Below are 14,431 nucleotides of genomic sequence, written 5' to 3' on the forward strand. Positions count from 1 at the left end.
TTAGCGTTAAACTATTGTTATGATCATTTTAAATATGTTATTGTAAGTAGTGATTTTAATATTAATTACCTGAGTGTGTCTCGGCAAAAGTCTTTACGGAATAACTTTATTGAAAGTTTTAATTTAACATGCCAAAACTTAGAACCTACTAGAATTTTCACAAATAAAAACGGCAGAACAACAAAATCTAAAATTGAATATTTTCTTACAAATTATTCCCTACCATATGAGGAAACAGTTAGAGATTTTCATCTTGGAGATCATAGTGGATTGGAACTTATAATACCAAATATAAATTCAATAGCAAATCACCACACAAATGACATAACGAATACTATAACATTTAGAAATTTGTCTGAACCAAGTATATCAACATTGCAAACAAGGTTGAATCATGAGGATTTTAAGGTTGTTTATGAAAATTTCGACAATATTGACTTTGCTTATACTGTTTTTGTAAATATTATATTGTATCATATTGATATATGTTGTCCTATGGTTGTAAAAAAATTAAGTCAAAATAATACTAACAACTGGATTTCTAACGAAATCTTAAAGATGGGAGTTGATTTAAAAAACCTTTTCTGGTTGACAAAAAATTCGACAGACCCTGATGTAAAATTAAAATATAAAGAAGACAAAAGGAAGTATACATCATCTTCATCATCATTGGCTTTTACAACTCTTCGTGAGTTTTTGCCGCGTTTACTATTGCCTTCCATTGATTCCGATCCTGTGCTATTATTTCCCATGGCCTTACTTCCATCTCCTGGAGAAGATGGAAAAAGAAGTATACCTACTGATAAAATTCAAGAAGCAAAAAAGCATTGTTTCCAGAATACTTTTCACAACAAAAATAACCATCAAAAGCAAAAATTTATTTGGAAAACAGTTAATATCAAAACTGGAAAAAAAAAGGACAGTATAAAACATAGAAAAAATCGAATACTTAGGAAGTTTCATAAACGATAAAAAAGAGATGGCAAATGCTTTCGGCGTATTCTTTTCATCATTTTCAAAAAATGCATTAATTGCCAAATATGGAAATTCACAATTTAAAAACTATAAGACCTTAAATGTTGACCAAACATTCTTCTTCTATCCTATTGACTATAGCGATGTTGCCGATTTCATCCTTAAAAAATGTAAATTCAGTGGGTATTGATTGCATTTCCACAAAGCTAGTTAAACATATGAGCGTGTACCTTATTTAACCGTTAACTGATTTAATAAATAAATCTGTAGAGATGGGTATTTTTCCCACTGATTTGAAAATTGGTATCGTTTCCCCAATATTTAAAAAAGGAAACAAAACTATGTTAGAAAATTATAGACCAATTACCGTACCAACTGTCTTGTGTAAGGTTATTGAAAAATGCATTCATAAAAGGATGTTGTCATTTCTTAGTAAATATAACATAATAAGTTCATATCAAAATGGGTTTCTTCCAGGTAAATCAACCGAGAGTGCATCAACAACATTTTTTAAATTCATTTATAGTTCATTAGATCAAAAGAAATTTGTTGGAGCCCTCTTTTTTGATTTAACTAAAGCTTTTGACTCTATAAATTTAAATGTAGCAATTTGTTAACTAAACAGGCTTGGATTTCGAGGTAATTTTTTAAAATGGTTACAATCCTATCTAGAATATCGACAGATGTATGTCAAAGTCGGTCATTATCAATCAGATTTGTATGACGTTGATCTTGGCGTTCCACAAGGATCAATACTGGGTCCTTTGTTATTTCTTTGTTATATCAATGATATGCCTAAATATATGAGTACGGAAAATATTTTTTTGTATGCTGATGACACGACTTTGGTGGCATCTGCAGAAAATGCTGAGGAATTGAGGTTAAAACTCAATACCTTAGCCCATGAGTTTACGTCTTGGTGCGAAAAAAACCTCTTAATAGTAAATTCGAGTAAAACAGTATGTATGCAATTTTATATAAAAACTCCAATAAAGGAAAATTTCTCTGTCAAAGTCGACAATGATTTTATCACTTTATCTGACACTACAAAGTTTTTAGGACTACATCTAAACAGTAATATGAGCTGGGAAGTACATATTAATCATGTATGTTCGAAAATTTATTCTGGATACTATACTCTTTTGCAACTCAAATACTTATTTACAACGGAACAGATACTTAATGTTTATTACGCTATCATCTATTCACATTTGTCATATAATATTTTTCTACGCGGCAGTGCAACAAATGTCTCGAAAGTTTTTGTAGCCCAAAAGCGCATAATTCGCTTGATTTTAAATTTACCATATAGACATACGTGTAGAGAGCATTTTAGAAAATATCAAATACTCACTGTTCCCTCAATTTTTATATACAGAAGTATTCTGTATACAAAAGCTAATATCAATAGATTGAAATCAAATTCAGATGTACACAATTATCGTACCAGAAAAAGATTTCTTTAGGACTCCTAAACATTACACTTCTATGTTTGAAAAAAACCCTGATTATAGCGGCGTAAGGTTTTTTAATCAGATCTCATCCAAATTAAAAAGTAAAGCAGATAATGATAGGGCATTTAAGAATAAATTAAAAAATTATCTCATCGAGTCATGTTTTTATAGTGTCTCGGAATTTATGTCTTAGATATGTTGTATGTTGTTTCTATATTTATGTGTATGTTTATATTGTATATGTAGTCTTTAACGTTTCCTTTTACTTTGACATGTCCTATGTTATGTAAATAATCTGCAAGGATGAATAAAGTTTTATTTTATTTATATATATATATACATATATAAATTTTTTTTTTGATAAAATTTTTGTCCTTTTTAAGCGTTTCTTTATGCTTTTAAATCTACTCATCTACTCAATCTAAGGTTTTAATATATCTATCTACTTATAATCTAAACTAAACTAGAAAAAAAAGGAAAAAATGCCTAACCTAACCTAGAACAAAAACAAAAGCCCAACTTAACCTAAAAAAACCTAAATTAACCTAGAAAAAAAGTGCCTTACCTACCATTAAAAAGAAAAACAACATAACCTAGAAAAAAAACTAACCTAGTGCACCGTTTGGCCGGTCAATGAAAAAAATTGTAGTTTTAAATTCAGTTTTTCCTTTTTCCGGCAAACTGTGGGTAGGGGATAGGAAAAAAAACACATATTTGGAATAAGCTGGACCAAGTGCATCTACCAACGTCAACATGTTTTTTATTTAAATTTGCCAAAAAGTTTTTCAAGAGCGGACCCTTGGATTTTTATCAAAATTCATTAATCGGCTATATTGTCGTCAATTTAGGTCCGAGAGTCAAACGGATGGAAGTTTCTTACAGAAAATTGGCCGTCCGTTCTTCTGCCATGCTAACCTAATCTAAACCAGAAAAAAAAAGATACAAAATTTATATAGATGCTTAATTTATATGACCTTCTTTATAAATTTGATTATACTCCTAACAAACTACTCTTTTGTGCATGTTACAAAAGACCATCTATACGACATCTTTCAACAGCTCTGTATATTAAGAAAACATCCTGCGAATATCATAAATATTGTTGCAAAGTTAACAAATTCACTTACTTCTACAAACACGTTTATAATTATTATAAGTTTGCATCGTACAATAATCAAACTCGAAGAGAATGCTGGAAGCATTTCCGCTGACAACTTATTATGAATTGATATTTACTTAATTTGTTACACGCCCACTAGACTTGGCAGTGTCTATTTACTCTGGGGTTGGATGAAAATAGAAGCAAATTTGAGATCCAATTTGAGCCAACGTCATAAATATTTTATATAAGGGCCGCGAGGATAAAATAAATATTATAAATGTATTTATAACTGATCGTTTTAGGGTGAGACTCGCTTCCGTTTGCTTTTGTATGTCACTACATTTTGTCAGTACACTTTGATATATAAGATTTTAACTGTGAAATTAAGCAATTGGTACGATACTATAGTTTATTTTTATGAACGAGAGAGTAATTAGCATAATTTTAACTGGTAGCTCCGACCACTCCATGGGCGTGCTCAAGATTAATTGAAAAATTACTTTGAATAATTGTAAAAAATAAATGAATTATTTCAGTGTTATAAAGTGTTATGTGTATGTAAACAAAAGTGACCTCTTTTATCACACACTATATTAGAACTGACTGGCCTACATTAAAAAGGGTTTTAAAAAATTCACATTTTTTTTAATTTTTAAAAATTACAAAAGAGAAAAAGAGTTTTTAAAACCGTCTAAGGTATGTTAAATAGATGAATAAAAATATTAATATAAAACTTACAGCTACTTGTTACAAATCCAAATCAGATTCAGAAGATGAACTTTCAGAACCAAGATTTATAATAACTGGCTCGATCATTTTGTCAGTAATATTGTCAAGCTTCCACATTTTTTCCTCTTCTTTAATAGTGTGATTTACTGCCTTTTCCCAGTTTTCAGGTTTTACATTATTTACGGCCTCCAAAAACAACTGTTTAACATCATGAATTTTAAAAGTGGTATTTTTTCTTGAAACTTCACTCTTTATCTGTGCCCATACCAGTTCAATCGGGTTTAATTCACAATGATATGGTGGGGATCTAAGTATTGTCATTCCACGATTTTTGGCAATTTCATCAATTTCGTATTTTTTAAATTTTTCTTTATGAAGGGCACACAACGAATAAAGTTCCTTTCTTATAGATCCGGGATGGTACGTAATATTTTTTGAACTCAGCCAATTTTGCAAGTCTTTTTTTAACCACTTGGTTGTGGGCAGTCCTTCTATAAGTCTGGAGTGATAACTTGCATTATCCATTACTATTACACAGTTCTTAGGAAGAAGATCTATCATTTGTTCGAACCATTCTTGAAAGACATCAGCGTTCATGTCTTCATGGTAGTCACCGGTACGAGTTGATTCAAAAGTTAATAAACCACCTTCAACAAAACCGTCTGAACTGCCAATGTGTACTATTATCAGCCTGCGTCCCTTTCCTGATGGTGGGTTTAAACCAGTAGATAAGTTATTTACAAAAGCGTGCCTTTGACTTGTAACAGTTTCATCCTGCCAAAATTTATTTGGTGTATGACCCTCGTTGATCCATGTTTCATCAAGATAAAATATTTTTCTTTTTTGGTTTCTCATTTCCTTTATGGTTCTTAGAAAATGTCTTCTCCATATGACAATATCGCTTCTTTCTAATAAAATAGACTTTCTGGGATTCTTTTTCCAGCGGAAGCCTATTTCTTTTAAAAGTTTCCATAACGTACTTCGACTCATTTCTGGGTAATCCTTATCATCTCGAACTGAGACAAGAACTTTATCCAATGTTGGAAATTCTTGTCTAAAGAAGAATTCATGCACTTTTCGTCGAAGTCCTTCTTTAAAATGATATTCTATTTGAAATTTTGGTTTCCCTGGAGCATTACGTGGCATTTAAAAACTACCACATTTCTCTTCTTTAATAACTCTGTAAATCGTAGATTTCCCAACACCAAGTGTACTGCTAACTAACTCAACGGTCTCATCAACACTTTCACATAAACGTTTGTCTGTAAATTATTTAAAACAATTAAATATTAATGTTTTTTCATTAACTGTTAGAGGACCAATTTTTCGGCGTTTACACGGCACTTCCAAATTTTCCATAACACTAGTATACACAATAAACTGCACCTTGCAACTGAAGTACCTACTTTTAGTGAACTGTTAAGAATTTTGAATACGCCACTTGGACCTTCCTACAAAATGGAAAAACCCACTATCACATTTTCTGTGGAATAAGTTTGGAAGGTAATTATCTAGTCAATTACTGTCGTAGATTCCTGGAATTAAAGAATTAAATGTTTGATTGTTGAAACCCTTACTTCGTGGAATGCACTCATTTCAGATAAAATAAAACGTTTTATTTTATCTAAAGAATTAAACTTTATTTTGCAAATAGGTAGGTACTTATTAAACTTTTATTGGTTATATATAACCAATAAAATAAACATCTTACATTTCTTGCAAATTCATTAGTACCTGTTAACCTCCATCACTCCGACACTGGCAACCTTATTTAGGGATTAGTAACCCTCACAACTATTGTATTCTATTCTGCTCCAACCTTTATAACTGGTGGTCATACTCAATTAAAAATTGTTTTCCTATATACTTCTCTAAACTTGTTGACAAATATCTGTTTTTCATTGAGTCACCCGCATCAACAGTTTAGGGATCTGCATACATAATTTATTGTTTTATTACTCTCTCATACATAAAAATACACTATAAAAGAATTATAACCAAGCGCGGTTATTATACTGAATAAAGTTTTACTCTGTTCTGATAAAAATTAAGAAATAACCAGTGGAAACTGCTGATAATCTTATTCAAGGGTGCTGATTCGAGAAAATTGAAAACAATGTTGCAGTTTTTCAAACTCATGAGAAATTAGTGCGTTTCTGCATTTGTCATCTTTCAACACTTTTACAACTTTTATCAATTTTAGATATTAACCAAGTTATCACAAAACATCAATATGGATTTAGAAATAAACTTTTTCTTTCTGGATCTGAAAGACGGACACCAAATAGTTAAAATAAAAAATGACTTCATAATTTTCAATGTCTGGTTCGTCCTGTTAATAAGAATGAAGAACCACAGGGAAGCACAGTCTTACCGCAATATTCTCTAAATTGGCGGTATAAAATGTTCTAGCATCACATTCTTCTTCTTGATGTGCCTATCCGTTACGAATGTTGGCGATCACCATGGCAATCTTTCTCTTATCTGCAGTAGCACGGAACAGCTGCACAGATGTTGTATTAAACCAGATTCAGAGATTTTTTAACCAAGATGTTCTTCTTCTTCCTGGACCTCGTTTTCCAAAGTATTTTTCCTTGCAGGATGTCTTGAAGAAGAGCATATCTGGATTCATTTCGCATAATATGTCCGAAGAACTGTAACTTTCGAGATTTGATGGTGGTCAGTACCTCCCGGTTCTTATTCATTCTTCTGAGGACCTCCTCATTTGTGACCCGGTCAGTCATCAGGATCTTCAGCATTCTCCGATATAGCCACATCTCAAATGTTTCCAGTTTTCTGCACATATCTTCGTTTAAGGTCCACGATTCAACACCATAAAAAAGGATAGAGAAGACGTAGCATCAAAGCATTCTTACTTTTGTATCAAGAGAGATGTTGTGACTCTTGAAGAAGGCCCCCATCCGATTGAAGGTGGATCTAGCTTTTCCGATGCGTGCTCTTATCTCCTGGTTTTTGGTCCATTCTTTATTTATTATGGTGCTGAGGTAGTTGTAGTGCGTCACTCTTTCGACAGGGGATTGGTTGACGTAGAGTTGTCCTTCTGTTATCCTTTTCTTGCTAAGTATCATAAGCTTTGTCTTCTTAACGTTTATATTGAGTCCATATTGTTGACTGTAATACGTGATTTTGTTTATAAGAACTTGTAGGTTTTCCAAGTTGTTCGCAAATACTATGGTGTCATCTGCATATCTGATGTTGTTTAGCCGGTAACCATTTAGTAGAATACCTTTTTAGTTTCGTGCAAAGCTTCGATAAATATTCTTTCAGACTACAGATTAAAGATTAGAGGAGACAAAATACAGCCTTGCCTCACTCCACGCATGATTGTCGAAGATTGTGCGAAAGCTGTTGCTCTGGTTGAAGGTAGGCGAAATTGTGAATATGTGGCTAGAGTACTACACACTCATCGCTCTACCATCCAAAGAGTAGTGGAACATTTTATACGAACTGGAACAAACAAGCGTAAAGCGGGAAGTGGCAGGAAGCGCAAAACCACCGCTTTAGATGATCGTTTTATACGAATCAACGCTTTGCGGGATCGTCATTTAACAGCGGTGCAAACAAGAAATCAACTTCAAGAGGTTCAAGGCAATAATGTAAGTGTATTTGCAGTTTGTCTAAGATTATATGAATTTGTTTTGTAAAGTTGCAGACCAGCAACTGGGGCCAAAGTACTTCCACGGCACAGAGTGGCTAGACTACAATTTTCCAGGGAACATTTACATTGGAATTTAGGAAATGGAGTAATGTTCTTTTTACAGATGAGTCGAAATACTGTCTTGACTCATCAGATGGCAGAGAACGAGTATGGCGTCGAACTGGAAAGAGATTTGCGGAGTTTGCTTTCATTCCCCGCGTTAGCCATGGAGGGGATTCGGTGATGGTATGGGCAGGAATATCCCGAGAGGTGCACACTAAATCGGTATTTATTGAAGGTTCGTTGACTACACACCGGTATATTGAGGGAATATAAGCGAAAGAAGTAGTACCCTTTTCTCAATATATCGGCGATGATTTTCTATTATTGCAAGATAATGCGCGACCCCACTCTGCAATGTGTGTCACGCAATATTTAGAGGAAGTTGGTATTAATAAAATAAACCGGCCAGCGTGTTCGCCAGATCTAAATCCAATAGAGTACGTTTAGGACATGCTTGGTAGAAATATTAGAGGTCGCGAAGTCGCTCCAGCCTCAATTAACGAACTTCGCTTGGGTCTAGAAGAGAAATGGCAAAACATCCAGCAAGATGATATTTGCAACCTCATAGACAGCATGAGTCGATGTGTACAGGCAGTTATAGAGGCTAAAGGAGGCAATACAAAGTATTAAGTAATTTTTTAGTAGTTTTTCTTTGTTATTTACGTACTTAAGTTAAGTTACATTTAAGTAATTTTTAAGGTTTTAATCATTATTTAAATACAGTTCTTCTGGAATTTCCATACAACATTCCTTTAATATCAGTCAGCAAAGCCGCAATCGTCGTATTACTAATTAATACAAAAGATATTGGTAATAATAGGAAAACTCGTTAATTGTGGGTGGCAAAGCCATTTCTCTCCTTTAAATGAACCAATTCATATTTTCACACGAAACAAAAAACATAATACTTAGAACACATGGTTGCAATCGAAAAACAAGGTTTTACTAAAATCCGCTAACGGAATTATTCCACAGGATGTTTCAAAGTTAGGATAAAAAACCACCTTTTAAAATCATCAAAATAGGGCTAAAAATAAAAAACTGAAATACTTTGAATTTGATTAAAATTTTTTCCGTTGCGTTTTTTCTGCATCTGAGTATATATTAGTCATTTTAAAAAAGTTTTTCCCGACTTTCACCACTAGACGCCTTACAGCTATTGTCTGCCTCGATGTACTATTCACAACAAAGTACGATAACTAACTAAATGTATTTGAATTTCACGAGACGATAATGGGTAGCGACTGTGGATTAACTGAAACGGGAATTTTAAAAAGATCACAAAATTTACCTGGAAACATGTAGTTTACGCAGCACATTTCTGTGGCGCGCCCGGCCGAAGGTTAAAATCCAAGGAGTACATGAGGTGTCCTTATACACTGGGTAAATTATTTGAATTATTGTATTAGGTTCTTCTGTCTATATTGTACGCTTTGTAGGTATTTTAATATATTAAATATTTTTAATGTATTGTTCCATTTTGTTGTAAGGTTTTATATTTTTTAATTTGACTTGCTATAAACCTTGTGAAAACTTACATACATCCGTCTATGCTGCAAAGTATTTTTACTATTTCCACTCAGCAATAAGACGTTATATTAAATTTCTCCAAGAAAATACTTCCAATTTAATATAAATCTATAAAAACAAGCAATATTCATATAAATACGAATATGTAGTTATTGATAGTTAACTATTTATCCTTAGGTATCAGACTTTTACCACGACGCTTCCAGCGGCAACCAAATGGACATCGTAGTGGTGCGCGTTATGTATTTAGAAAAAGAAGAAGAGGAAATCGACCTGGTGATAAACACCGACGCGGAGAGCACGCTTGCCAGCTTCTGCAAGTGGCAGGTCAAGATTAATCCCAAAGATATAACTAATCCGAATTATCATGATATTGCCGTCTTGTTAACGAGGTAAGTGGGCGACTTAGTTTGTTGCTTTATGATTTAGAGTTTATGTAGAAATTTTAATGGTTATTACGCAATTACTCATGAAATGTTTGATGTTTTAAATAAATAGAGGTGGGTGATTAGTTTATTACTTTATAGCGAATGACATTCTAAATATTCATACTGTGTTACAAGGTTTGAGTACATTTTCAAAAGTAATATTAATTATTTTAATGTAAATAACTATTGTAATTTATCTATACTGTTAACTATGACCCTCGTGTTTAAAAAAATTTCAATTTTAACAAATTGCAGCTATAGTTATTTGTGAACATTTGTTTGGAAGCTTTAAACTATTTTTAATTTATTTAACAAATTTAAAAGAAATCTAATACAATTTGTAAATACATTGCCGATGCAACAGGAGCGGCCCGTAGGGGTAGGCAAGGTAGGCGCCGCCTATCCTCTTCAAATATACAATAATAAATTATTTATTATTATAAATTCCTCCTCCTTAGTCCTAATCCCTTTTGGGATGTGGTGACACCATCAGGCCTTTACAGTTTTTGCACGATTTCTCTCCATCTTTCTCTGTCCTGGGCTAGTTGTTCGGCTTCATGTAACTCTTGGTTAATCAGAATTTTTTTTTATCTACCCAACGGATTGGAGATCTTCCCCTAGGTCTCTTTTCTTTAACTCTACCCTCGACTATCAGTTTTTCCATCGTACCTGTTCTTCTAGCAATTTGTCCAAAATACTGCAAATATCCCTGTTGTATTTGTTTAAGCAATCTATCCTTTACTTTAAGTTGTTCTAATATCGATACGTTAGTGCGATGATCAATCCAGGATATTCTGAACATGCGGCGGTATACCCACATTTTAAAAGCGTCCAGTTTATTTTTATCCGCTTTCTTTAAGGTCCACGTTTCGGATGCATATGTCGCTATGGGAACAATGAGCGCCCTTACCAGCCTTAGTTTTGTGTGTATTGTTATGCTAGAATTTTTGCAAATTGCTACCAGTTTCATCATAGCTGTTCTAGCAATAGTCAGCCTTCTACGTATCTCTCTGTCACACCCTCCGTCATTTGTTATTAGGGACCCCAGGTATATGAAACTATTAACTACTTCAAAGCCCCCAATTTCTTTAATGTGTTGGAAGATTATTCCGAGCTCTGTCTACTATCATGATCTTTGTCTTACTCCTATTTAGCTGTAGTCCATATGTTTTGCTTTTTTCCTTCAGACGTCTCATTATGTCTTCCATTTCTTCTTCATATGCCGCGATTATTAAAGTGTCATCTGCATATCTCAAGTTATTGATTTTTTGACCTCCTACTGATATTATAAATTACTTATTTCAAAATTGTGATTTATAAATTTTGACATAATACCTATTTAAAATAAAAGATATTTTTATATTCTCTCCGAAGTTTTAGTTCATTCTCTCCGAAGAAATTATTTTGCGCTTCTCGTAGTAGTTGAGAGGCGCTTAAAAATTTCGTCTTACGTATATCTGTCTCTCTGCCTTACGCTTACCCAGTTATAGTTTTCATAGGCGATGAATTCAGTTCAGCCCGCCCTACGGCGGGCTTTGTGTTATGAATTTTTTAAACGATTAATCTGCAGTTTAACTGAAACGATTTTTTCAATGCGCCAAAATCAAGAAAGATTAGAAATTATTGTAGTGGGCCTTTCTTTGCCAAATTTACAAATTTTATTCGCAGATAAGAAGGATACTCGACCATTTTCGAGATCGTCTAAAACAATATGGTTTGGAAACCATAAATGGTTATGCGGTTGTAATTTTAGAACTTCACTTTTTCACAGATTTGAAAAATTCATCAGCTAGTGTAAAAAAATGGTTAAACGCAATAAGGAAATCCAGGATCATATTAAAAAAATAGAAGGTCTGTTCACGAGTTTGTGAAAAATAATACAAAATGATTTAATAGATTGTCTTGCTGATTTGGTTCATAAAAAATGAAATTTCAAGAGAAATAATTGAAGCTCAATTTTTTTCTACACTAGCGGACGATACTACTGATACTTATAACCGAAAAACCACAGTGAATTTTAACAATCCGTTTTGTTAACAAAATTAGTCAGATAACAGAAAGATTTTTGGGTTTTTTTTTTATTTTAGTGAAAATAAATCTGTAGATGCTCTATATATTTTAATTGCAAGCGTTCTTGAGTCAATGATGTTGTTGATTACAAAAATAAATTGATTGCTCAATGTTACCTCTTTGTTTTCTTCCTCTTTTTAAGCAATTTTACTTGTTTTCATTGGTGGATTAATACCTCTATGAAGGTTGTAACTCCATCTTTTGCGCGGTCGTCCGATAATTATTCGCAGTACTCTCATCTCTGTCGTTTGCAGTAGCCTTTGCGTTGTGGCTGTGTCGGGTCTTGTTTCTGAGGAATATGTCATTACTGGTTTTACACTGGCTTTATAAATTCTTGACTTCATCTCAGAGTTAATGTGTCTGTTTCGCCATATAGTGTTATTAAGGCATCCCGCCAGTCTAGTTGCTTTTTGTACTGGATCTTTCACTTCTTTGTCCAGCTCTCCATAGCTAGAAAGTGTAATTTCCAAGTATTTTATTTCCATTAGTTGTTCAATACTGATGCCATCAATTTATATTTTACATCTGGTTGATTCTTTGCTGACTACTATTTTATTTTAGTTTTCTGAGATGAGATTGTCATATTAAATTCTTTTGCTCTTATGTTAAATCTGTGGACAGGTCTTTGCAGACTATCTTTATCTTGGGCTATCAATATTGCGCCTGCGTAACAGAGTATTTTTATTTCTTTCTTTCCCATTCTGTATCCTCTTCCTTTGTTAATGCTTTTGATGATTTCATCTTTGATCAAATTGAAGAGCATGGGGCTGAATGAATCTCCTTGTCTTATTCCGCTGCCTATTTCTATAGGTTCTGTAAGTTGCCCATCATCTATTCTGACTTCTGTTTTGTTGTTTTGGTAGATGTTTTCAAAAGTTTTTATATTATTTAGGGGAGCTTCTTTATTATACAGAAGAAGGATAAGTTTTTTGGGTCTTACTCTGTCAAACGCTTTCTTTAGGTCAATCAGACACAGAAATGCTGGTTTATTATACTCTAGTGGTTTCTTAGTAATTTGCTTTATAATGAATATTAAATCAGTATACGATCTTCCACTACGAAAACCCTGTTGTTCATTTGCTAAACTTGTGCTCTGATTTATTAGCAGTTGTATTTTAGTTGTATAAATTTTTAGTATTTAACGAATTTATACCTCTGTAGTTTTCTGGCTGTTTTTTATCTCCTTATTCGAATAGTATAATTAATTCGCTCGTTCTGTATTCTTACCGTATTTTATTGTATTTTATAATTTTATTAATTAATGTTGTTAATTGTTCTGTCATTGCTGCTCCACAATATTTCAGTATATTGTTTATGTGGAAATATTTAAAAAAGCTGGTGAATTAATTAAAGTCGTAAAAAATTAAATAAAATATATATGGTTATAGATAAGAAAAAAATCGATTGGCATTACTCATAAATTATTATTCGAACAAAAGAAACACACTTACCTCTTTTAAATATTGTAGTCGAAACTCTCTGTGTGTGTCGTGTAGTAATGATATCTTCGACGAATATCGGCGGAAAGTTAGGGCTCTTGTTAACGAACGTTTTTTTCAACGGGTAACGGGCCGATGCTAAACGGGTACCCGTGTCGACGGTTCATAAATTTCAAGGGAAATGCGTCCGTTGACAGTATCGAATCTCCGAAATATCGTCAGTTTTAAAGTAACAAGTGCACGCAAATCATGTTGTCGTCAAAGCAAAAAATTATACTAGCGTATTATTTGTATAAAAAATGCAGAAGAAACGGGAGAAGCGTAAAAGAAAAATATGGATACATCCTATTTTGTTAGAAAGAGAAAAGTATGGTACTTTCCATACACTTTACGAAGAATTGAAAAAAGACGAAACAAAATTCTTCAATTACTTCCGAATGGGTCAAGAAACTTTCCGCAAATTGTTAGGAATAGTACATGATAAATTAAAACGCTGATTAAATTAAATTAATACATGAGCTGTTTATTTTTATAGCTTTCCGTGGTTTTATCCCACAACACAGGTCGATTTTCTACCGCACTTATTAAAATTTTCATATCAAAATCCATATTTTAGCGGCAACAAAGGAAGAAATTTATTGAAACAACGGATGCTCGCCCAACGCCGTTAACACACTTCCATAAACTAAAAAGGTTCACTGAGGGTTCACGGTACCGGCCCGTCGAACGTCTTGCCGAGGGGGACTGGATACGTAGACGGTGAAAAGTTAACCAACGGGTTGGTTGCCGTTGCGTGAACAAACATTCATAAGAACCTGAAAGACACTGAGCAACGGCCGACGGGACGGTGTCAAAAACGACCCGTTGACCGTTGTCGTTAACAAGAGCTCTTAGGATATTTTGACGCTTCGCAACTGTACCGCGAATGATTGTTCAGTTCTTCTCTCTTCATAAAAACGGAACCCTATTTATGTGGAAGTGCC

General features: G+C 33.3%; 1 protein-coding gene across 1 annotated transcript in view; it reads left to right on the forward strand.

Annotated features, from left to right (window-relative positions):
* Positions 1 to 14,431, forward strand: part of LOC140444186 (A disintegrin and metalloproteinase with thrombospondin motifs 12-like) — a 141,553-nt gene that overhangs the window by 52,052 nt on the left and 75,070 nt on the right. Inside the window, exon 5 of the mRNA XM_072535912.1 lies at positions 9,689 to 9,903. Coding sequence (XP_072392013.1) covers positions 9,689 to 9,903 — 215 coding nt within the window. The remainder of the gene's footprint in view (positions 1 to 9,688; positions 9,904 to 14,431) is intronic.

This window comes from Diabrotica undecimpunctata, chromosome 6 (assembly GCF_040954645.1).
Source record: "Diabrotica undecimpunctata isolate CICGRU chromosome 6, icDiaUnde3, whole genome shotgun sequence".
Classification (NCBI taxonomy): Eukaryota; Metazoa; Arthropoda; class Insecta; order Coleoptera; family Chrysomelidae; genus Diabrotica; species Diabrotica undecimpunctata.